The sequence below is a fragment of the Capricornis sumatraensis genome, chromosome 8 (genome assembly GCF_032405125.1).
Source record: "Capricornis sumatraensis isolate serow.1 chromosome 8, serow.2, whole genome shotgun sequence".
Classification (NCBI taxonomy): domain Eukaryota; kingdom Metazoa; phylum Chordata; class Mammalia; order Artiodactyla; family Bovidae; genus Capricornis; species Capricornis sumatraensis.
The window spans coordinates 112,578,224-112,603,659 of NC_091076.1; the positions used below are offsets into that span (position 1 = coordinate 112,578,224).

Here is a 25,436-nt window from a genome sequence, read left to right on the forward strand (position 1 = left end):
TTCAGGGCCCACCGGGTGCCCGCTTGTTCTGCAGCACTTTCATCCCAGATGCCTGCAGAGCACACCCCCCACCTCCAAGGTCAGCTTCTCCAAGAGGCCGACTCTAAGCACACACAACAATCACAAGCTGGTCCACCTACCCTCATCACTTTTAATCCCCCTTCACGTTCTATTTCTCTTCCACTGAACTTACCACATAAAATATTACAAAGTGTTTTTATTTTCTTTATTGTCGGTCTTCCTCTCTTTCCCACTAAAATGTTAAGCCCCCCAAAAGGCAGAGACTTTCGTCTGTTTTGTTCACTGACGCATCCTCAGGGGCTAGAAGAGTGCTCAGAACATAGCAGGCACTCAGGAAATATCGAATGGATGACGATGAACAATGAATACACTCGTGTAGATATACAAAGAACATACTCAGAGCAATGTATTTTTGGTTCCCACTGGATATCAGGTAAGACTAAACTTTAATTAGCAAAGAGGTCATGTAAATAAACATGTACACAGGGATACAGATCACTACATCTCTCCATTCAACATCTCCAACACTAACACATAATTACCTGCATCTCCCAATGGAGCACAGAGCAATGGGGTCCCCCACCACGGCAACCAGCGATTGTGCTCTTGTGATGGCAGTGTTGAGAAGCTTGTAGTTAGACAAAAAACCATAATCCAAGTCCTCTGTGGAATCTTCTAGCAGCTGCTCTTTCTTTTTAATTGGTGTCTGTTTATGTTTACAAGTATGCCTTGTACGTACTGTGCTAAGAAACAAAACTCTGAATTGCTTTCCTACAACAAAATAAAAGAGGATTGTTATTCTGAACCAGTAATCTAATAAGAGAATTTCATTTTTAAAACGTTACTGCTAAGTAACAGGTGTTGCACGGATGTGGAGAAATTGGAGCTCTTGTTCACTGTAGGCAGAAATGTAAAATGGCATGTAAAGAGGCACGGAAAACAGTGTGGCAGTGTCTGAAAAATTACACACAGAATTAGCATATGACGCAGAAATTCCACTTCTGGAAATAATTCCCAAAATAACTGAAAGAACTGACACCAGCAAGAAGCCGTGAGAGCCCAGTTCATACACTTCACCCCAGATTCTTGCTCACATTGACACATCCATCCCTCATTCTGTGACAAGCCTCCACGTATGTGAGGACAGTTTCAGTGCCAACTCTTAGTCCTTTCCTCTCCAGGCCGAACAATCCTAGCTCTTTCGAGCGTTTCTGACTCCACATGCAGGCTCTAGACCACTGACCAGGCTATACTAACAGTATTTTTCCTAAAACGCACACCCAAGTTCTGCGTGATCTGAATGTATGGTACAGTGGACCTATCCCCCATCCCCATCCTAATTTAGAAATTATTATTGGATATTCCCAGGAACCTAACATTGCACTTGGCTTCTCTGGCACTCACATTATAATGCTGCTTTACTTAAACGCAGAAATTTCATAGCAACTAATCACATGAAAATTTTTAAGAGGTGCTTTACTCACTTAGGAAAATTTAGATAAAGAACAAACTATGCCTTTAGTAAGCTATGCCTATGCCTTGCTTGACAGGTGCCAGTTTTAAAAAATCTTTATGAACAGATAAAATCTTTGGTTCTTGGATACGTTATAGTGACAATGAGTGTTGGATGCCGCTGTGACTGTAACTACAGCCCACAGACTCACGCAGTTACAGTCACAGAAGAAGTCAGCTTGTTCATACTCGTTTTATTCAGATACAAGACATTAATAAGCGTGTAAAGGAGCTCAGCATTTAATTGCCAATGTTGGCATTAAAGAACTTGATGTGAAATGAATACACAAATGCGTGTCCAGAAATCTTGAAATCTAAATATCAGAAGTGCACATACTTTGAAATTTAAGCATTTGAATAAGCAATTCATTTCAATTAACAGTTACCTTGAACATTGAGCACCCTTTCTACGTTAACATCAGATAATCTCTTTTTTCGAAGCTCGGCACGGATCCTGAACACCTGGTCTGCGTATGGAGTCACCACACCGATGCTGCCGTCATCCAGCTTGCCCCACGCCACTGGCCACTTCCTTCTCAGCTCTTCCACACGCTCCACCACCTCAAATACCTTTAAATAAGCATACACACAGACAGATTAAAGGGATCAGAAAAATATGGTCACTGAAATAGATGTGCAAATGATCCCATATCAGCAAATGTCAGTTTAAAACAACCTCTAAACAGGAGTCCTGCTCTGCCGATACAAACACAGGGAGAATAAAAAACTTTTATTTACACTTCGAGCAGCAAATCTCTACAATAGTGCACCCAGTGATTTACACTTCGAGCAGCAAATCTCTACAATAGCGCACCCAGTGATTTACACTTTGAGCAGCAAATCTCTACAATAGCGCACCCAGTGATTTACACTTCGAGCAGCAAATCTCTACAATAGTGCACCCAGTGAAAACATGGAAATCAGAGAAGATGTAACTGGCAGTTGGCCCCCACCCTTTGCCTCACCTCCATTCCTACATGAGGACAGGTTTGAGTTCCTACCTGGAGAGAAGGGCATGAAGCTGGCAACCCCACTGGGGAAACAGGGAAGCACGTTCCCACATCACCAGCATTTCCCAGTCCATCTCTGCAGGTCAAGCCAATGAAACCACCCGACTCCCAGAGCCAGGGCCTCCCGTCGAGTCTCGGCAGGACAAGGGCTACCACCACCTCCACCCCCACTGACAGCTCAACAGAGCAGCCGAGACCTGGGGCCGCCAAATTGCAGCTGGGATGAGCACACACCTGGACGGAGGGACCGATGTTCAGCAGTCACTGCCTTCCAGCAGCTCAACTTCACCCAGGCCACTTCAGGACCAGCGCAACCAAGCCATACCACATTTCACCCATTTGAATTCCTCAGACCCCACTTACTGAATCATAACACAGTTTTTAGTGTAGTTCAATCTACTTTAACTCAATGAATCGATCAGTTTCCATGCTTGGTACAATAGGTGATAAAATGATTAACAGAACAGGTTCCTTGTCTGCTAAAAGATTACTGTATATTTAGAAAATACTGTCCTAATTTAAAATGGATATATAAGGCAAGCTCAATAGAGGGTCAGGCAAGAGTCTAAGGGGAGAGGAAGGAGACAATTTTTAATATATTTTAAATACATTATTTATTCACTATTTGTCAGTAACATCTATTCAAATTTGTAAGAGTAACTATACAAAAATCTGATAGTTTTATTCCTTTTAAGAACTTGAGGATTACTGGCCGGGATGCAGCTCCCACCTGCAGATATAAATACAAGTGAATGGCAGAGGAACAGACTCCAGTCGCCCTACTGCTCTAATGAAATAGCAGCAAGTGAGACAAAGACTGTCCGAGGGCTCTGGCGAGCCCACCGGATTGAAAACAGTGTGCTCTCACCGCAGGCATGAGGAAGGCAGGTCTGAGTCTTCACAGCAAGGAACACGGGCACGACACCTCGCCCCCAGCACTGGGTGCGGTGGTGAGTGAACGGCAGGGCCACACCTCTGCTGACCACCTCCACGCACTGTCCCCGCACTAAGCAACACAACCATTTCGTCTCTCCCCTGCCCTTTACATTGTAAGCAGCAGAAAACTGTAGTCAAAATACACAGACTTGGAATGCTCTGAGGAGTTCGGGCAGCCTCTCTCCTAGACAGACTCTACCAAGCTCGTCAAGGTTAACAGATAATCATCCAAAGTCTCTGGAGATTAATCAAAGAGTTTACAAGAAACTGAGAAGCACTGTTTCAACAAAACCTACAGGAAGTCAGAGCGCAGAGTGGAAGGCTGGGCACTCAGGCCTGGGACTGCACCAACTCTCCACAGCAGAGTCTCAAGGACCACGTCAGCGGCCGAGGGGCAGCCCCATCTGCTCATGCTCCCTGGGCTGAAAGAGCTACTCCAGGCGGCTTGGGCAGCAGCGGAACATCAGAGGTCTCCTTTTTACAGCAACGCGCGGCAGGAGGCCTGTGAGCAGTTAGCAGCACTTGGGCAGCACCTCCTTCTCCTCCCCTTCCCAAGCCCTGGTCTGCAGCGAGGACCTGAGTCGGACGGTGGGTGAGGCTGGTGGCCTTCTCTGCTCAGACAGGATGTGTCACAGGAGAGCTGATCGGGTGAGCCTGGCAGCCAGGTGGCAGCTGCCACCTCCCGCAGCTTCCGAGGACAGAAGACCCACTCTGTAGATTCAGCAGCCAATGGACAACAGCAGACCTCGCCTCCCAGCTCGGGCTGCAGAGGGTCCACTCTCCGGGGTGCAGCAGCTTCTGGACAGCAGCACAGATTCTACACACTTGACATTCAGAGCTCTTTCTGCAGGACAATGCAGTGAGACAGCCGGTGAAGAGCAAGTCCACACCCTCCTGCAGCAGCTGTGCCCTGAGTTCCGCCCCAGAGATCAGAGCAGACTTCACAAGGTGGCACCCCTCTGTCCCTGCCAAGGGCCCAACTTCAGCTGGACTGCACTGTAGAGTGATTGATGCCTCGGGGAGATGAAAAGTGAAATAATGGAGATGAAAAGTTCACCAGAGGGCACCAACAACAGCTCTGAGCTGGGAGAAAAACAAACTAGCAAACAAAAGTATCCAGACAGATATCATGTGATTTGAGGACAGAGCGGGGATGGAAAAAAAGACAAAGCCTCAGAGAAACGTGGAACACCATTAAGCTCACCAACATACGGGGAGACCCAGAAGAGATAGAAAAGAACAGAAAAAAAATTCAAAGAAATAATGGCTAAAATTTTTCCAAATTTTATGAGACACTATAATCAACACATCAAATTCAGTGAACTTCAAGTAAGATAAATGCAAAGAGATCCACACCCAGACATACCATCGTCAACGTGGGGGGAGTCACAGACAAGAACAAGTCCTTGAAAACAGCAACAACAAAAAAAACTCATCATCTACAAAGAACACCAACAAGATTAACAGATGACTTCTCATCAGAAACAGCGACGGCAATAACGCAGCAGGAAAGCACATTTCAGTGTGCTGAAACGACTCAGACTGTGATCTAATATCCAGCAAAACTACTTTCCAAAAATGAAGGCAAAATAAAGACATTCCCAGAAAAACAAAAATGGAAAGGTTTCCTTACTAGCAGACGTGCCCTAAAAGAAACACTGAAATTCTTCAGGCTGAAGGCAGGTGACTCTAGACAGTAATTCGAAACAACACAAACAAAGCATACTGCCAAACCCAATTGCATGGTTAATCATAAAGATGTTAAAACAGTGTATTTATTCTCCTTTCTCATTTTGACTGCCTTTCCAGCCAGCATCTTCCAACCTGAGTGCAAAAGTAATAAAGGAAACCCTTAGAGTTATCTGTCAATATTTCAAACATAAAGAAAAGTTTACCTCTTCCTAAAATTAATTGGCACAGACTAATTAAAATGTCAAGTTGCTTTGCTTCTGGCTACGATTTTACCAAATGGGTACTGTCAATTTTCTTGTACTGACTTCTAACTCCAGGCCTCTGATCAATTGTAAAAGGGAAAGATGAATTATTATTACATAATAAAAGCCGTTTCTCTGTAAATAAATTGAGTAAAGCGTGGGACCCAAGGGAGGAGATGGAGAGAGGTATCACAGATCAGGAATCATTCCCCTAGTGACCAACCACGCGCACGGCCTCCCCTGGGCTTCCTGAAGTCCAGAGCTCCACTCCCACGGGACAGCCAGAAACAAGCCTCAGGGTCTCTGGTCTGAGACCCTGAAGACACCAAGGCTTTTGTCTGCTGCCTGATCTGACCCCTCATACTATCCACGTTTTCTCTAAACTTAACAAGTCAGAAACTGTCAGAGAACCATACAAGCTACAGCACATAACGGTTCAGCGGCGTCGTCATCCGTGTGGCCTCTCGGAGCACAGGACTCTTGTCCAGTCTTACACGTTTAGAGTTGATGCCTGATTCAAGCTTGCACTATAGAATGTGACATAATCCTTTTTAGATGGCTAACAATAATAACCTATATGAAAACACCACCTTTTAAATTAAGCTCTGTACTTCTGCATAAGACAGAATGTAAACCGAAATTTCTGTTTCTCACGGGAGAGTCATCTTAGCAAGTCAATGTCACACAAAAAAGAACAAACTTTCATACCATTTTTATGTAAATCAAGCCAACACATGATAAAATATCAACCCACATTTTAAATAAACGCTCAATAAGACCAGACTTTCTGACTGCAGCAATGCTGACAACGTGCAAGAAGAACTAAGGTACCTCCGCGTTGTTGTAGAAAGCCGTGCTGTTTTTCTCCTGCACGTCTTCCCCTCGTGCCGTGAAGAAGGTCAGTGGGTAGAACTCCTTGTGTGCTGGTTGCTTTCCACTGGCCATCAGCTTGCCCTCATAGAAGAGCTCAGAGGTGTAACTGCAGAAAAAGACCAAAATAAATAAATAAGTAAAAAGTAATTGAGCTCCAAAATTAATTTTACCCATAAGAAACAAAAATTACCAGTCAAATCTAATGTTGCTATATGCCCATGATTAATTTTAATCCAAACATCTAATATCCATGATGCTAAGATTTCCTCCAAAATTAATGACAGCAATACAAATACTGCAGGCTCCCGGTATACCACTGCTATATGAACTGACCTGGGGAAGGCATGAAGCCAGAGCACAGAAAGGAGAGGGAGGAATAATGACGGTTCCATTCTAAAAGAGAATGTCGCTCTGTAAGGAAACTTGCCAGCTGTTACGGTTCTCTACGCTAAAATTATTTTAAATGTGTATTTCGATTTATGTGGATCATATACTTTTGCAAACAAAGGTCTACAGACACTGAAACAATACACGTAACTGAGGGTCATTCCAGTCTTCAACTGTAAAATGAATGCTCTTCACTAAGGGAGACACTGCCTAGTACTTGATTCATCACTGACTGCAGCAGTCGACTGGCCACAATACAGGAGCCACAAGTGGAGAGAAAGATAAAAGCCGTACTTAAGTCTAAATCCATTTTTCTCTCTCCTGCTGCTTTCACAGAAACCTAAAATGATTCTCTCACGACCGCCATAATCAGTATCAGTAAATTTGAAAAAGTCTTAAACTTTGGTGGTGATCGTGATTGGACGCAGCACAGAGGGCTCCCTGGGGTTGGTCTGGATGAGGCTGGAGGGCACTCTGGCCTGTGGCTATTCAGTGAGCTGCTGCTCAAGATACTTTCCCTTTCAACGATGCGCACTCTATTTAATAGAAGCCTTTTAAAACTTTTAATACTAAGTTTCATGGTTTTCCTTCCTTCCTTTCTCCCTGCCATCCTCTCTTTCTTCAAAACAGATTCCTCGTGTAACACAACCGGACACATCTTCATAAGCCATTATGCACTCTGTCAATATATTTGTTTATTATATCATGTAGTTTTACATACACAGTATGTATTCAGTCACAGAAAAAGGTGTTATAGCTAGTAGACACTGAAGATCTGTCTCCAGAACAGCCCTGCTATAGAAAATTACAGCTAATTCTTGCTGCTGCTAAGTCGCTTCAGTCGTGTCCGACTCTGTGCAACCCCATAGACGGCAGCCCACCAGGCTCTGCCGTCCCTGGGATTCTCTGGGCAAGAACAGTGGAGTGGGCTGCCATTTCCTTTTCCAATGCATGAAAGTGACAAGTGAAAGTGAAGTCGCTCAGTCATGTCCGACTCTGTGCGACCCCATGGACTGCAGCCCACCAGGCTCCTCTGTCCATGGGATTTTCCAGGCAAGAGTACTGGGGTGGGTTGCCACTGCCTTCTCCAAGCTAACTCTTGAGTTACAGACATAAAATGAAACATAATTTGCAACACTAGGGACGCCATGTAGCTCTGCTGGGAATAACCTGTCCCTGGGACAGGGCTGCGCTCAGTCACCTCCCACCAGGCCAGACAGCGCGCCAGAGCTGGCAGCTCACACCTACTTGATGATAGCTTCGTGGGAGCGGTAGTTCTCACACAGGAGGATCCTACAGGGAAACTCGGCAGGGTAGTGCTCATAGAGCCGATCAAGTAACGACACGTGAAGGTTCCTCTCCCTGGCAAACTCGCTGTAAACAAAAGGACTGAGCTGTAACAGATAAACACATGGGAGAAAATTTAACTAAATATACAAATAGCATTCTTATTAACATACTTCTAAAAAAATCCACCATGCTGAAACTTCTGATATACTAAATCTCAGCATGCTGAATGTTGCAATAAGCAAGTCAAACATATATTCTAGGAAAAACTTTACTACTATAAATAATAAGGCCAAGGTTTCCAACTTTCCTTCCAGTATGTCAACACTAACCTTGAGTTTCTGTATCCAGGTTAATAAAGGACTTCTCTGACTTAATAATAAATAGCTACTACCTTAGTAATTTTAGCAATGTGACCCACTGTATCACTGGTGGAGTCAATCGACTATTTCACTAAAATTAATCAACTATTTCAAATGGTCAGCTGGCAACATATACAGCCTATGACTAAAAAACTTCTTTTTAATAATTAGCAGAAAGCCGTACTTATCTCGTAAAGTGTAACAAACCATTCTTGACTATAACTTAGACGCTAAGAACAAAAACTAAACTACTTCAGGCAAAGTAATAAACACAGAATTGGTTCCTCTACATTCAGCTCTTTCCTAAAGGCCTGGACAATTACAACACTCTGTACGTTCAATCGATCAACTGTGACAAAAGAGAAAGAACCTTAATTTGCAGCTTTGTAAAACTGATATTTTATTAGAAAAACTGTAGTTCTCTTTCATATGTAGGTATTAATAAGATCAGACAAGTTCCTTGAGATTTTGACTCATTTTGTATTTTAGTTTCCCATGTAATGAAAAATTTACTGCTTCAGGAAAACAACTGGGAAATCATAGGGAGGATGATTTAAAATTATTCAGTAAAGAAAAGAATCAAATATTCCTACTGTAGAGAACTGAACTTCAAATTAGCAAACATGAAAATGGTACCACTGATAACCATTCATTCTACTCTCTATCCAAAGGAAATAAAGTGGTAGGTAGCAATTTTCCTTCAGAAATACCAACATTTTTCACTATTAATACTACTACTAAGTTATTTCAGTCGTCTCCGACTCTGTGCAACCCCATAGACGGCAGCCCACCAGGCTCCCCCGTCCCTGGGATTCTCCAGGCAAGAACACTGGAGTGGGTTGCCATTTCCTTCTCCAACGGATGAAAGTGAAAAGTGAAAGTGAAGTCGCTCAGTCGTGTCCGACTCCTAGCAACCCCATGGACTGCAGCCCACCAGGCTCCTCCATCCATGGGATTTTCCAGGCGAGAGCACTGGAGTAGGGTGCCATTGCCTTCTCCCACTATTAGTAGAGAAACATTTAAAGTACTTGAACTGAAATGCATGGCACAATTTCACAGGGTGCTTTAGAAAACAAACAAGATACTAAACATCAAAATGTAGCACAAGCTCCTTCCGATGCCTTGGAGGGGCCTACCTGCATGTGGTCGCCAGCCAGGACAACCCGCGTGTGTCGAGTCGCTAGTGCCAGAGGCATGATGGTTTCACACTCCATGGCCTGAGCAGCCTCGTCCAACAGGATGTGAGTAAAAAACCCTGCAAGGCACAGGGCACACAGGACAGCACGTTACAGCAGCAGTAAAGCGAGGAAGCCCTCCCTCCTCTGTTAAGGGAAGGATTCAGAGGCCTAATGTAAGAGTTCTGAGTGCTTTGACGCCAGTCCTCAATTCAGAAGACTGTATGTCCATTCCAGTCATTAGTTAGAAAACAGACATTGAAAAGAATAACTATTTTACTCAATAACAGACAATAAATGGCACCTGGACCTCCTAGCCTCCAGACTAACAAGTTCCATCACTGCATGTGAAAGAGAGTTTAAAGTTCAAGACAGCAGCTGCTGCTGCTGCCAAGTCGCTTCAGTCGGCCGACTCTGTGCAACCCCACAGACGGCAGCGCACTAGGCTCCCCCGTCCCTGGGATTCTCCAGGCAAGAATACTGGAGTGGGTTGCTATTTCCTTCTCCAATACATGAAAGTGAAAAGTGAAAGTGAAGTTGCTTAGTTCTGTCCAACTCTTCGCGACCCCATGGACTGCAGCCTACCAGGCTCCTCCGTCCATGGGATTTTCCAGGCAAGAGTACTGGAGTGGGGTGCCACTGCCTTCTCCTCAAGATAGCAGCTCTCAACCACGAAGAAAAGCTAGCAATGAAACAGTGACAGGCCCAATGTCTTTTAAAACACCAAAAATAAAACAATGGTAGTTCATGAGTAACTTTAGCTTAAACCTGCATATTAGACATTAAGATAAAGAATATCATACCCAAAATCTAATATAAAAGAGAAAGTTATAATCCATCTTTGACCAAAAACAAAGGTTATCTATTAGCAAATTCACTATTTTGATTATTTAGGTTTATTTTGCGTGTGTGTGTGTGCGCACGTGTGTTTGTGTGTATAGACAGATTATATATAATTTTTTAGTCTAAGAACCTATCCTGGTTGGAAAAAAAAATCATCAGTCTGAAAAAAAATGATACAACAAGCATCAAAAATGTACATTATCAAATATTCCCCAGATGCAAACATCCCAGGTCTGGCTCACTGCTGTCGCTCACGCTGAACACAGGAATCTGTGGACAGGATGAAGAACCTGTGCGCTTTCCTGAGGGGGAAAAGAGTGGGAGTCTCCCTGCTGTCTCGACGTGCAGGAGTGAATGCTGCCCCCGCTGCCAGCTCCCTGAGCGGGGGGGGGGGGCCCTGCTTTCACTCCACAGCAGAGAACAGTTTCTCAACAGAACAGCTAGCTATAAATGCTCAAGGTTATTTAACCTCCTGTGAGTTGACCCAAGAATCTAACCTCTATTTCTCTGAATAGCAACGAGTTCCAAACAGTCCGTCTATACAGGTTTCTAATGCAACTTGCTTCCAGGCTGGAAACTTCCTAAATCTTCCTGTCAGGAATAACCACCACCACCACCTTCATCGTGGTGCATTCAAACAAACGGCTGTGCTGACAGCACAAGTCTCAGTGACTGGTGTCTGTTTAATGACAGTGGCCCAGGCACGGTGTGGACACACGCAATTCTCTCCCTGTTTAGGAGGACTTGTGCTTTTTGTTCTTTAAGAATAATTAAAAGATGACTATATAATTACAGGGTCTAATTGGAAAAACTGAAACTAGTGAAAAAAAATCTACTGTTTCTGTTAGATAACATTTTAATTAAATATAGTCAGGCTTAAATCAGGAATTGAATAAATCCTGAAACTTAAGCTAGTAAAAGAAACCTAAATTAGTCAAACTGATTTAGCCTGGGCCTTGGTTGCCTAGCCTCTAAAATAACCCTCCATGAGTTGACGTGAGAATTAAAGTACAAACAATGCCAAAAACAAATCAGGTAGCTGACTTCCAGTAAGTGCACTACACTCTTGCTCTTCAAAGCCATTCTTTACTCTTCACAAAACTATACTGTTTAGGAGGTTTGGGTATTTAATTTACGTGGCAAGTATGCAGAGTATAATCATAAAGTAATGAGACTGATTGTTAAATAAACATACCAAAATTAACATTGCAAATAAGTGTTGTTCCATCAAAGAAGTCAGTTGAGAGGAAATATAACTCATTCCAATGGATGCAGCCACTGTTCAAAACATTTTTGAAACTCTGCTTTTGTAACTGCCCTCACCAGCCAGCTATGAGCTGCGTGCACAAGAAAAATAAGTCTCATTACATGAGAGGCACGTGTCTCTCTTTTTTTTTTATACCCCTAATGGTATCGCTCAGTTTGATAACCTACCTTATTTACCAGACATGTCTCCGAAAGATTTTGAAGCTTTTCTAAAATTAAATCTACCTTCAAAAGAGAAAGTTTGGCCATTGTTCATTTTTTTAAGATAAACAGAGGTTTATCAAGGGCCTCCAGGTGTCTATGCCCTGGGTCAGGTGCCAGGAATACAAGGTGAAGGGAACTGTCTCTACCTTTCAGAAATGGAAAAGAACTTGGTACTGGCTCTGAAAGCAATTCCAAAAGGAGAGAGCAAAAACGCGTTGAGCAATGTCAACAATTGTAATATAAGAACAGTAAATGAATGTCCTTCCAAAGCAACTATCTTAAAGTGACACCACGTTGTGATGGTTAAGCTTTACCATATTTATCAGAACTTTTTGTTACCTTATATCTGTACTTTCTATATTTGATTTTACATAGTTCCTGTAATTAAATATAATAATCTTAATAGTATGTCAAAAAAACTATCATAATTGTTGTCTCCACACTATATTAATGCACAAGTATTTTAAAATTATATACTTGAGAAAACCGTAAAAAAAAACACCAAACTGTCCAACTTTGAATTTCTCACATGATCAATATTAAATATCATCTGATCAATCAGAGAACAAGACAAAGCAACAGTCACTAAAATGTCTAAACTAGGGATCGATAATGTTTTCTGTGTGAAGGGCCAAACAGTGACATTTCAGGTTTTCTCCTAGCCATGCAATCTGATGCAACTACTCAACTCAGCTGCTGTAACACAAAGGCATCCACAGAAAATATAGGGAGTAAATGGGCATGACTGTGTTCCATCCAATTAAACTCTCTTTACGCAGACAGTAGGCCAGACACGGCCCACACGCCAACGCCTGGCCTACGCTGGATGCAGAAGCCCTGCGCATCCCCTCTCTCTGTGTCTTGAGTCCGCATACCAGGGTCGAGGTCCAGCTGACAGAGGTACTGGGAAGTGTTCAATGTGACCACTACCACTCGGTGCTTCAGAATATCTTCCTTCTGTGGCATCTGAAAGGTGGAATGTGCGCTTGAGATCAAACAGTACTGGTGCACAACTGGGTGGACAGTCTTCACCCAGCGGTTTCTGAAATATACCCTATAAAAGAAGACAACAGGTCCTGTTTATGCTCATTAACATCTCATTGTGTCTGATTACCAAAACACTGAGAGTATAATTTTAAGACTGCAATACCTGGAATTTAACAAACAAATCTGATAACTGCTAACAGTCTCCTGGATTAGAATTTAACATACAATGGTGACTTTCCCCAGAATCAAGCAGAAAGTACATATACTATGATGCGAAAAATATCAAATTATTTTAAGTGTTCAGATTATTTTTACAACAGAATGACACAAAAGGTTTCATAAGCATTGGTTTTCTTCTTAATTGAAAACATTTCCAATTACTTTTTTCCCTGGAATATCTTACAAAAATAACATTTTAATTGTCTATGCTAATAAAAAAACAATGAATTGCATACTTACAAGAGATTTCAAAAGTTACTTGTATTTTCACTTTAGAATACAGTCTTACACCTATATTTAAGCAGATCTTTATCTAAAGTTCTGGAGATTCAAAAATAAATTTAAATTCTGGACAACCAGAAACTCTTAAAAGCATCTCCTCTATTAATTGCAAAAGAAAGATATAAACAGGACTCATGCAGCAGATTACTAAGATGGTTTACGGACATCCCACCCGCCTCCTCCCGTCTCTGACTCGCCCCAGCACAAAGGCCCACTGGGCACCTATCCACTACAGCCCAGTGCAGAGGCAAATCCCATGGCTTGCGAGCTTTCATAAAGACTTCAGGTTTACTGTGATTTTAACAGAAAGCCAACGGAGAGTTGTAACAAGGCACATGTCACGTGACATGACTTATGTTGTTAGAGGACCACTGTTTCTGTAGACAGAATGCACAGTTCCGGAGGCAGGAAAGACGGCTGGACAGTGGGGTGCTGGTAAATGCTGAACAGTCAGCTTTCAGGAGCAGGGGGCACGGCCTGATCTGTAGTATTTGCTGGTCTCTGTGCCATAAAACTTGCTATCATGGCCTGTCTCAAGCTACCAACATGATGTTACCAAACAGGAACTGGGAAGACACGCACATGGCTGGCTCTCACAAACCAGCATGAGCTGCTCCATCCCACCCAGACCACGAGAGGCAGGGGCAGCGACAGGGGCAGGGAGACCAGTTAGGAGGTGACTGTAAGGGTCTGGGTAAGAGAAACCAAGTGTGCGAACCAGGGTGGTAACAGCAGAGATGTGAAAGTGGTCAGACCCACTATACACTTTGAGAGGAACACGAACAGGATTCACTGATCTACCAGATGTGGAATTTAAGAGAAAGGGTGATTCCATGGCTTTGAGACTAGATGAATGGCACTGGTGATGGTACGGAAGAACAAGCTTGGGGTGGGAATCGAGAATTCAGTCTTGAATATATTTAGCAGCAGACACCCAAGTAGAGATATCCAGTAAGAAAAGGCATCTGTAAGCGCGGAGAATGCCCTAGATGAGAAGATACAATAGAGGTAGCCCTGAAGACTAGAAGAGCTCGCCTGGAGAACAGAGTAGTTAGAAAGGAAACCAGCTGGAAGAATGGTCAAGGGACCACCTCGACACGCAGAGACTGGGCAAGGAGAGGCGTGGGGGGGAGACTGGGAAATGGAGAGGCGCGGGGGGAGACTGGCAAACAGCAGTCAGTGAAGCAGGAGAGAACTCAGGAGACGGTGGGGCCCGGTCAGGGAACGTGAGCTGCCGCGGCAGTGCATCTGTGCAGGCATTTTCTGGGCCCGTCAAGTCACTCGCAGCAGCACCTCACTCTCTGGCTGCGTCCTTCCTGAAATGCCCTCTTCTCCTGCTGCCAGGACTCAGCCTTCCCTGCTCTCCTTTCTCCTGCTCCTTGCCAGGCTGGGGTTTCTTGAGGCTGAGTCTTTAGCGCTCTCCCCTGTCATCCCAGGCCCAAGCCTTCAGTTACTACCAATGACCACCCTGATGACTCCTCTCTTCAGCCAAGACCTCACCTCAGCTCCAGGATGCATATCTAACTATTTGACAACTGTCTCTTCTAGAATGTTTCAAAGGCAGTTCAGATGTAATGTGCGCGAACACTCATTTCCTGATCTTTTAGAATGTGTTCTGACCCTCCTTGAAACAATTAAAACTGGTTGTCCTTTTTTTTAAGCAAAGCAAAAAAGAAAAAAGGATTTAATAAATGTCCCTAGTTTATAATGATAATAGAGGAAATAACGTAATGTATTTCAAAAACATTACCATGATAGGAAGGACTGTGAAAGTAACCAATACCATTCCTAAAAGATGTAAAAATTTTAAACATGTTTTAGGCTTTAATAAAAAATATTTAAGCAGATCAGCAAGTCAGAATTTACTTTTAAATATACCAAAACCCTAATTTTACAAATTATCTGAAAAAAAAAACTTACAAATTATGATTCCATTAACTTCAGTGTATGTGTTTAAACATAAATTACCAGAAATTAAACTCAAAAATGTTAGCATTTATCTTTGACTGGCAAGATTACAGATAACCTTTATTTTCTTCTTTATGTTTTTCTATATCTTCTTAAATGAACATTTCATTATAAAATTGAAAAAGTAGTTTTCAAATTATTCATCCGATCTAACTCCAGGCACTGCTTCTTCCTCAAAGACAGAACAAAAATAGAAGCTCTGAGCCTCAACACTGACTTTCTGTAGTTAACCCAGAAAGTGTCCTCAAGCTGAAGCTAGAGAGAATACAAAGTCTGATCATTAGGCCTCTTCCCTGAAAAATACAAGTTAGTCTAGGGCTAACTTCAAAAAGACTTAAATCTTTCCTCAGTACTTTCATTTTGTGAAACATTTAAGGTAGACACCATCTAGAAGATCATTTAAAACACATCCAACAGCATTTTTCACCCACTCCAGTGCTCTTGCCTGGAGAATCCCAGGGACGGAGGAGCCTGGTGGGCTGCTGTCTATGGGGTCCCACAGAGTCGGACATGACTGACATGACTTAGCAGCAGCAGCAACAACATTTTTCAAAACTGGAGAACTGACACTTTCAAGTTCATAGTATAAAATGTAAAAGTGACACCAACTAAGTAATTTACATACTTCTAGAAACAAACTGTCCGTATATCCCACAAGAGTTATCACGAAATATAAAACAAAGACTATCTGGTAATGTATTATTTCAAGTCAATGAAATTTTATTTATTGTTGAATACGTATGTGATGAGTACCCCCGAATATTATTACTTAAGATATGCAGAATCAGAAAGATCCGATCTATTTATTTAAAAATCTTTATAAAATAATATTTTATATCTGTCCAGGAAACACTACACTTTCTCCACAGATAGCCTTTATCTAATAGGTAAGAACTCGGCCAGAATCAGATACTGACCTTCAGAACCATACATAGAAAGAAGCTAAGTTTTCCTCTCTATTCCATTTTAAAATCTTCTAACAAAGTAGTAAGTAAACACTGAAACTAAGTGTCATTAAAGAGGATTCTAAAACCTCCATTTCTAAACAATTTAAGGTCGCGCTGCTGCTGCTGCTGCTGCTAAGTCGCTTCAGTCGTGTCCAACTCTGCACGACCCCATAGACGGCAGCCCACCAGGCTCCCCCGTCCCTGGGATTCTCCAGGCAAGAGCACTGGAGTGGGCCGCCATCACCTTCCCCGATTTAAGGTTGGGAGTGCGTGCTAAGTCGTCTCAGTTGTGTCTGACACTGTGACATCATAAACTGTAGCCCGCCAGGCTTCTATGTCCAGTGGGATTCTCCAGGCAGGAAGACTGGAGCGGGTCGCCGTGCCCTCCTCTAGGGCATCTTCCTGACCCAGGGAGCAAACCCGTGTGGCTCCTGCCGTGGCAGGCGGGTGTTTTCACCACTAGCGCCACCTGGGAAACCCAGTCTAAGCTTAACTCCTGCTAACTATGGAAGTTTATCTGGTTTAACCAAGTGTGCATATTTAAACACGTTCCCTGCTCCAGCTGCTTCTCCCTTCTGGCTGCCCTCTCCCTCCCTTTACCGCCTTTGCTAGGCCCACTCTAAACCACGGGGTGAGAAGGTGGCTGTCACTGTCACTCTTACTCCAGACAACAAACCTTCAAGGTCATGTGCGGACAGTCAGTGCCCCCTGGTGTCCACTCCCCTGCACCCTGGGACAACTCAGGTAAAGCTCATCTCCCCAGAGTGCTCAGCCATTCTAATCTTCTCTATTTCAGCCCCCACACCTCTCATATTTGTTGTCCACTAGGAATATCATTAATTAATCTCAGATAATATAATTATTGGGCTTCCCAGGTGGCTCAGACAGTAAAGAATCTGCCTGTAATACAGGAGACCAGGTTTGATCCCTGGATTGGGAAGATCCCCTGGAGGAGGAAACGGCAACCAACTCCAATATTCTTGCCTAAAGAATTCCATGGCGGGAATTGAGAATTTCTAGTGGGCTGAAGTCCACGGGGTCGCAAAGAGTTGGACGTGACTGAGCAACCAACACTGGCTATAATAGATGGTACTAATAAACTCTAACATTTCAATGCACTAACTTTCTAGGAAATACATTCACAAGTCAACATCTTTCCTCAACATAAAATTATGGTGAAAATATAAGGCCACATAAAGAAAATAAATGGGGAAGCCAAGCCTTTTCTTATTTTATTCTACTTACTAAAGGAAATAACATGAAATTTTTATTTAAGTAAATTTAAGTATCTTTTGCCAGAGGGCAAGTTTCTGTACTTGGGCCACTCTACTGGAATACATTGGATTATAACTCATCAAACATAGTTTTACACAGGAAAAGCCAAACACCATGCTAGCCCATTAATGGATTTCAGTGTTGATCAGCAACAGCTGACCCCCAGTGTCAAATGACCTATGGCGGGTCAGCCAAGAGTTGAGGGACCTTCACCCCACTGTTTCCAAGCCAAGTACAATAATAAATGAGACTGTCACAGTTCCTACATAACACACATATACAAACACACATACATAAGCACATACAAGCTCTACCAACAGTAAAATATCTTATCTCCACTGAAGTAAGAACACACATAGCAAAAATGCTATTGCTAACTCAATTTCACTTATGAGCTAAAAAATATTAGAACATGAAGCAAACTAGTTTACTGATTAATTTATCCACTGGTAAATACCACATTTTCATTTATAGTGACTGTATCCATGTGATATTTTCTTATCAAATAAAACTGAATTCTACTTAGAATAATTATCTCTTCTCTCATCCATCTCGAGAGTAGAAGCAGTACCGCATGGACACCTGTGCTAACAGGCCGTGCCTCGTGTTCCCTTTTGCTCTTTTTCATGGAACTGTTACATCATTCAAATGGCTTTGCTTATGGTTATTCAAGAATTAAATAGCGTAACCTCAGTTTTCCATGCCTAGGCTCAGCTAGAAATAAAACGTTAGTGAATTATGATTCAAAAGTGTGGTTAGAAATTAACTTTTAAACAATAATTGTATTTGAACAACACAGGGCATGACATATTAGTTTGTAAAATGGCAAAACTAAATATTAATTCATACAACAATGAAAGCAAATGGTATAATAAATAACCATTTAATGACTCTTTATTGTTTTCTGAAGAAAAGGATTTTATTCCCCCACAATCCTGTATTTAAGAACATTTCATATCCATATACACTTAGAGGACCTACATTAACCTAGAATTTTCTTTGACACTTTATCTCTTAAATGATAGCAAAGAGTTGTAAATACCAGTCAATTACACTTTGTTGCAGAAATCACTTCAATTTCACGCTTCTCTAACGTACAGTGCCTATTAAATTACCTGCATGATCACAGTCAAAATTTTATTTCCATACTGAACTATCACTGCATGACTACTCTGCCATGCAAAATATACTACAAATTTAATTAAAATTGGTATAATCATAAATGTATTATTTTGTCATAGTAGTTTTTAGAGGAACACATCAAAACTGGGTTAGATTGTAACAACATTTTTTTACATACAAAACTTAAAAAAGGATGTCTTTCTCTTAATGTTTAAGAAATGAATGGTCAAAAATTTTTAAATTTTTCCTTAAATAGTTTCTTCAAAAGGCATAACCTCCAAATGCCAATGCACAGTTAAAGATTTTGGTTTTCTCAATGTTACTGAAATCTTAATAGACACCTTTTCTTAAGAATAATAAAGTATGATACAGATACATAATAAGCCTTAAAAAAATACCTGAGAGGTCTTGCCTGGGGATTGCCTGCTTCTACATATGGATGTAAATAATCCTTTATGTAGAGATCAGCAGCACTATTAGAATGGGTGCAAATGAGAATCCTGCTGAAATAAATGGTGCAAATAAAAAGAATGATACAACACAAAACTATTCAAGCAGTATAACACCAAAAAAAAGCAGTGGCCATTTTAATATAATACATTTCCCTCAACCTACTCAGTAACCTCTAACATATTCAATTATGCTTTTAGGTAATTATTCTTAAAGCTTAACTACTCTCTAAGCTGTAAAGGAGACAACTTCCCCCAGATTATTTTTTAAATCATATAAAATTATTTTTAAAAAACCCAACCCTTTTAACTCTAATGTTTATCACAACTCTTAGCAGACTCAGCATTTTGATGACTATTTAAAAGCTACCATTCTCTATGTTACCAATTTTTAAAAACAGTATGTTTTCAGAAAATTCAAATTTTAGTGCTTTGGGGTCTGAGTGTGGGCTCTTTTGGGGTCTTTTTATAATTTTACTTTTAAAAACTTTACAAGCAAGATGAAAATTGTCTTGCTAGCCCTTGCTCTGCTTTCACAACAAGGACACAGGCCGTGCCCTACTGATGAGATCAGAGCGCGTGCACCACCGTCTTACCTGGTCTCCTGTTGCTGGAGGATGTGCTTGACGGCCTGAGCTAGAGTGAATGTTTTGCCTGTCCCATATGGGCCGATGATGAGGACAGGAGGCAGCTGTATTGAAAGTGGGGTTGTAATGGCCAGAACAGCCTCCTTCTGTTTTGCATTTAGCCGAGGATCCAACTGTTCGTCCCATTGCCTAAAGAAAATTAAAATGTAAGTTATTTTAAACATAACACGACATATAGGTATCCTGAATTTCAATGAACCATTAAAAATACTGAGATAACGTAGCACCTATAATAACAACTGCATATTCTAAAACTACACGTTAAAAATTCCCAAAACAGAGTCAGTATAGGGTGTTTTACTGTGAGGATCAGAATTCACTGTAGTTATCTTGTCCTTTGCAGGTACACAAGACTCTGATAACTAACCTAAAGACATCACAACACACTTCTGGCCATGTCTATAAACAGTAATAGCAATGTCTCAAAAATGCACTTTCCCTCTGACATAAAAGCACCAGAAAATTTTTTTCTGGTAATAATGTATTAGCAGTTTCTTTGCATAGGAAATTAAATGCCAAAGGGAAACTAATTTTCAAATTCTAAACCACTGCAAGATTTCTCAGTAAAATCTAAAACAAAAGAAAAATAAAAACCTCTGTGTGACACTGATTAAGAGATATCAAACTTTTATAAAGATCTTAATTTAGAAAATAAGAGGTTTTGTTCATGGTGCTTTTTAGGTCTACCATGCCCTTTAACTTTTCTATTCATTCTATTAATTTTTGAGAGTTTGATACTGAAACTTCAACTAAAAATCTTAATTCATCTACCCAAAAAATAATTTTATAGAACTTTATGTAACTTTGTTCTGTATTCTCCAAGTTTCCTATAAATGTACTATCATACTTTCATAATTTAAAAAAGAAAACGGTTTAAGGCCAAACAAGATGAAATGTTTTCTAGCGTCTCCACGCACGATAAGGCAGGTGTGTCGTATTCTTCAGGGCAGAGACACCTGTCACGGCAGCACGAATGGCTCCGTAAGGAGGTCCACCCCATTAGCGCCACTTCTCTGACTTGCTAATTTTGAAGATTTAAATGGACAGCAGATGCTGAAAGGGATCAAACTAAGTGGAGAATCAACAGCATTCTTTCTCACAACTACAGTTATAGTACTAAAGATTGCAACAACTATGGTAAAAATGATAGAGATGTGAACCAAAAGAGGAAGGGTGTGTCTAAAGAGACTCTTGGAAATTTCGCAAAATGCCTACAAAACAATCCTGAAACAGGAGAACACGGTTTAAACAGAACAATTCCCACTCTATGAGGCTACACTGTACTTAGAAGCTCGCTATTTATGGAAAATCTTCTTAACTCTTTCAGTTTTAAAAAAGTATAACAAATGCTGTGTATTATTATAGAAAATTTCAAACAAATTCTACTAATGTAAAACCTTAGAAAACAAATTTTAACTATATAAGCATGTCATTACTTTTCCGATATTTACATTTTTTTTAAGCAAAAACCAAAAGGACTCTGACCAGTGACACTAGATTTCCTAGAAGCAATTCACTAAAAATTCAAGGACTCCCTCATCCAATTTATTTACTCACAATTCTGCCAGCACCCAGCAATGCTCCATCTTCTGTAAGTAAGGAAATTGCTTTAGCTGAATCCTGAGTCCAGAGCCAATCTATGTGGCAGACATTGTGGAATGGGTCCCCCTCGAACCATCCACAGCACCCTTCTCTACCTCCTCGATTAGTGAGCCTAGCCAGCAATAAGACTCCTTTCTCCCGTCTCTGGAGACCCAACTCTGGTCTAAGTGGAGAGGAAAAGGAGGTCTTGTCCTCACTGGCACTATTGAGCCCCTGCACCAGCCCTGGACCTCCGAGCTCTGGGTCTCAGTTGCTACTTGCTTAAGGCACAGTTAGTTCAGCAAACTGCTACCTGCATCCATATTGACCACTGTGATTCTATGGTGCCTCACCCCAAGAGCTCCCTAATCTGTACATGGAGATAATCACATTTCATCAGATAGATATTTTAAAGATCAAATAAGTTAATGCATGCAAGTTGTTAAGAAAAACAGTTGAGCAACAAGTGCAAAGTTAATGCTGACTTCTATTACTATAATATTTTCTGAAGATTTCAGAAAAGTAAGATATTATTATATTATTTGACCAGGGCACACTTTCAAAAATAAAAGAATGTTCTTAAAATACCCTCTCATCTCTCAAATTTGGGAACTTTAATGAGACAGATATTAGGTTATCGATACATACCTAAGTAAAATCTAAGAGACTAATGATAGATTATAGGGATAATTCTGGAATATGTTGGTATCTTTTATTTCGATTGGCCATTCTATTTGTCAACTGATTCAGTGTAAATAAATGCCTCAGAGCAGATCAGAAACTTTATCATGTGCTGTCTCTCTAGTCTGTGGCTATGAATAATGAACATGTATAGAAAGCCAATAAGTAAAATAAACTGTCTTTATTTATTGTACCACCTGCTTAATAAAGAAGATTTACAATAAACATGCTGGTAAAACTTCTCTCTGATTTTCGCAATTTAAAAAAATGTAAAAAATAAATAAATAAATAAATAAAATAAAAATAAAAAAATGTAAAGTCTCCCCATTTATTCTTCATTTAAAGGTTATTTTATTTCCTGAACCAATTTAATGTTAAGTTCTTTTTTTTCCTGGTCGAATGCATTGTTATTATTAATTTATAGGCTACATCCTCAAGAATAACTTCTCAATTTCATTTATCTTTGCATATTTCATCTTATTCCAGAAAAGATTTTAAATAGCTAACAGTTTCTTAAAACTCCTAGACTCGTACATTTTAATTGCTATTTAAATTAAAGTGGTATGAAATCTCTTTCTGCTTGAAAGTTTTCCGCTACTTGACATTTCCTTACTGCTGCAGTTAACACCATCAGTGGAATCTGAATATACTGCTATATACAAACCATTTTTCAGAAGTGAGTATATCAAGGAAACACCTAAAAGTTTACTGGTATGGCTTCACATTTAAAACCCTAATTTTCTTCTTTAAACATGATATTCTTATTAGCTTAAATGTGTCATATATTAATAATGTGCAAGGCCATGCTGGAGATCCAAAGAGAAATAAGATATGGTCTCTTCTAAAAAGCTCAGAGTCTAATGAGAACAGAAATGTATACAACTGAGAAAAATTAACTTTGGAGAAATTATGCTTCAAAGTACAAAACTGACTGAAAGAAGCATGTAGTAGGCATCAGTATCTATCTGGTGAAATAATGAAATGGAAAGGTCAGGTTCATTTTCTTTAGGAGAGGGCCCTTAAGCTGAACTAAATCTTAAAGGACAGACAGACAGATTCTCCAATAGATCAATACTGGGCAAAGATGGTTTCAGGGCGAAAAAAAACAGAGCGAGAACACAGGGCTGAGGGGGGGAAATGCAGAGTTGAATGAGGATGAAGTTCCAGGTTCACAAGATGAGGAAGTTCTGGAGATGACGCAGCACTGTGAATGTAGTTAGCGCTCTTGGACTACACACTTAAAAATGGTTAAGACGGTAAGTCTTACGTAGATCTTACCAGTTGTTTTTTTTTTAAAGGTCTTTTTTTAAAGATAAGGAAGCAAGTAAGTGCAGGGCAAATTGAACAAACATCAAGGTAATTCAATATCGCTAGTACATGAGGATTTAGAGGAAGAAAAGGAGAGTAAAGTAGGAAAAACTGTAAGAAATCTGAAAAGATACTGCTGGAAAGCACGGCCCGTCAATGAGATACATAATGAGAGTTTCGTATTAGCATGTTCAGATTTTATCTACATATGAAGGAGACGCCTTCAGAGGTGTACATGCAATGCAATGAAATGATTATTTTAGCAAAACAACTTTGGAAGAAAGAAATGTGGGTTAGCCCACAGAACTAGCGGGACGACGGGCTCGAAGGCTACCGAAGCAGCGCAGCCCTAGAGACGCGCTGGTCTGCAGACAGAGAGGAGGGAGCACGCAGAGAAGCGATCACGTGAGAGCTGGAAAGGCAAGACAGCAGGGGTTCCTACACCTGGCAGACCTCTGCCTGCTCTCAGGAGAGCGAGAGAGCAGAGAACAGAGATTACAGGATGGGTAAGCAGCAATGCCAGAATCAGCCTGGCTGCTTCCACTCAAGAATGTTGGCAATAAAAAGAAAAACAGGGAAGGGGTAGGAGGAGTCAGTGAGAGCAGGGAGAAATGACGTGGACTGTGTGTTGTAAGGTGTATTTTGCTTTGTTCTGTTTTCAGGACCAGAAGAGATGAATGTGAGGGGAAATGATGTAAGTCGCGTCTAGGCCTGGCCCACAGAAACTTCCCCTGTGATCCTCTTTGCTCATGCTTCCCTCTCTGCCAGCTCCTGTCAACACCAAGGGTGACCTTGGAAATCACTTATTAAAGATAACCAGAGCCTCTGTCAGAGACGGAGCAGGGCCCCCTCCCATGGCTGGATTGACACAAGTGATGAAAAAAATAACCCATTTTGTACAGCCACTGAGATTTTAAAGAAAGGTGGAGTGAGTGAGCCTGGGTGGGGGCTAAGAGGATAAACCAGTGAGACAGTGAAAAGAAGGTGCAGGCATAGGGCATCCACTGCAGCCAATCTGGAGACAAACAGAAGGGTCACATTTAATTACATGCAATGATGTGTAAAGAGAGTTAAGCAGAAAAATATTTACACCATGATTAATTTTATAGCATCTTCTATAATACATCCTCCATTTTTTCTTAAATTACAAAAATGTATTTCATATTAAAAAATCATTTTAAATTAACTCTTTGAACCACTTTTAAAAAGGCCCTGGATTTCCTATCCAACTTCTACTCAGAAATATTCCTAAATTGTGTGACATCAATCGATCAAATTATATCTGTTGAGAAAAGCAAAAGAACTCGTTCAGACTCTTCGGGAAAGTGAAGAGAGCAGATGAGGAACTTCAAAGGCTTTATTCTAAGCATCCCTGCACTTTCTTTTCTCAACTGAGAACATGTCTCTGAAGGATATATGGAAATTTTCTTACAAACATGCTTGTGTTACTTGGTACAGAGATTCAGTTTAACATCCGCATAGCCTCCTGAACGAGGTGCCACTTTCTGTACCTGTTGGGACTCCAAGGTATGGCTGGAGCCATAGCGATGTCTGGAAACAAAACCCCATTGTCCTTGACCCTGTCTAGCGCATAATGCATTTCACAGAGGGGCAATCGATTCAATTGGAACTGGAGTTCAACCTGAAATACAAAAAAAAAAAAAAAGGTTCTTTAAAAAGCATTAAGGTAAACACCGATATTTTTCAGTTTGCTAGAATGCTCTGTGGAGATAACCTTTCACAGGAGCCAAGTTTAGAGATGCCTTTAAAGTGTCATCAGAGTCTAATCATAATTATTTATGTGTAATATTTGCTTTATTTAGTACCAGGCACTGTTATATTCACTTCACATAGCACCAATCATGTGTATACTATGATTAACCTCATTTGTCAACTAAAGAAACTGAGGCACTTAATTACTTAATCATTAAATAAAGGTTATCTGATTCTACCATTCCTATGAAGAGTATATTTGGTAAAATTAGTAGAGCATCTCTGAAATACCATCTCTCAAGGATTAAAACCAACCCTATGAAACTGTATTGATTTACTATGAATGAATAATATTCACCAAATGCTATATTTAGATATTAAAAAAAAGCAGCTTTCCACTTAAATATGGCAGACAGACTGAGCAGAGTTCACCTAAATATCCATAAA

At 40.9% G+C, this 25,436-nt stretch overlaps 1 protein-coding gene across 1 annotated transcript in view; it reads right to left on the bottom strand.

Moving 5' to 3' along the window:
• HELZ (helicase with zinc finger) overlaps window positions 1-25,436 on the bottom strand; it is a 141,727-nt gene that overhangs the window by 50,724 nt on the left and 65,567 nt on the right. The window contains exons 13-21 of the mRNA XM_068976731.1: window positions 24,788-24,918; window positions 19,656-19,835; window positions 19,009-19,113; window positions 12,686-12,864; window positions 9,459-9,577; window positions 7,922-8,067; window positions 6,245-6,392; window positions 1,920-2,103; window positions 564-792 (exon numbers count right to left, since the gene is read on the bottom strand). Of these exons, the coding sequence (XP_068832832.1) occupies window positions 564-792; window positions 1,920-2,103; window positions 6,245-6,392; window positions 7,922-8,067; window positions 9,459-9,577; window positions 12,686-12,864; window positions 19,009-19,113; window positions 19,656-19,835; window positions 24,788-24,918 (1,421 nt within the window). The remainder of the gene's footprint in view (window positions 1-563; window positions 793-1,919; window positions 2,104-6,244; window positions 6,393-7,921; window positions 8,068-9,458; window positions 9,578-12,685; window positions 12,865-19,008; window positions 19,114-19,655; window positions 19,836-24,787; window positions 24,919-25,436) is intronic.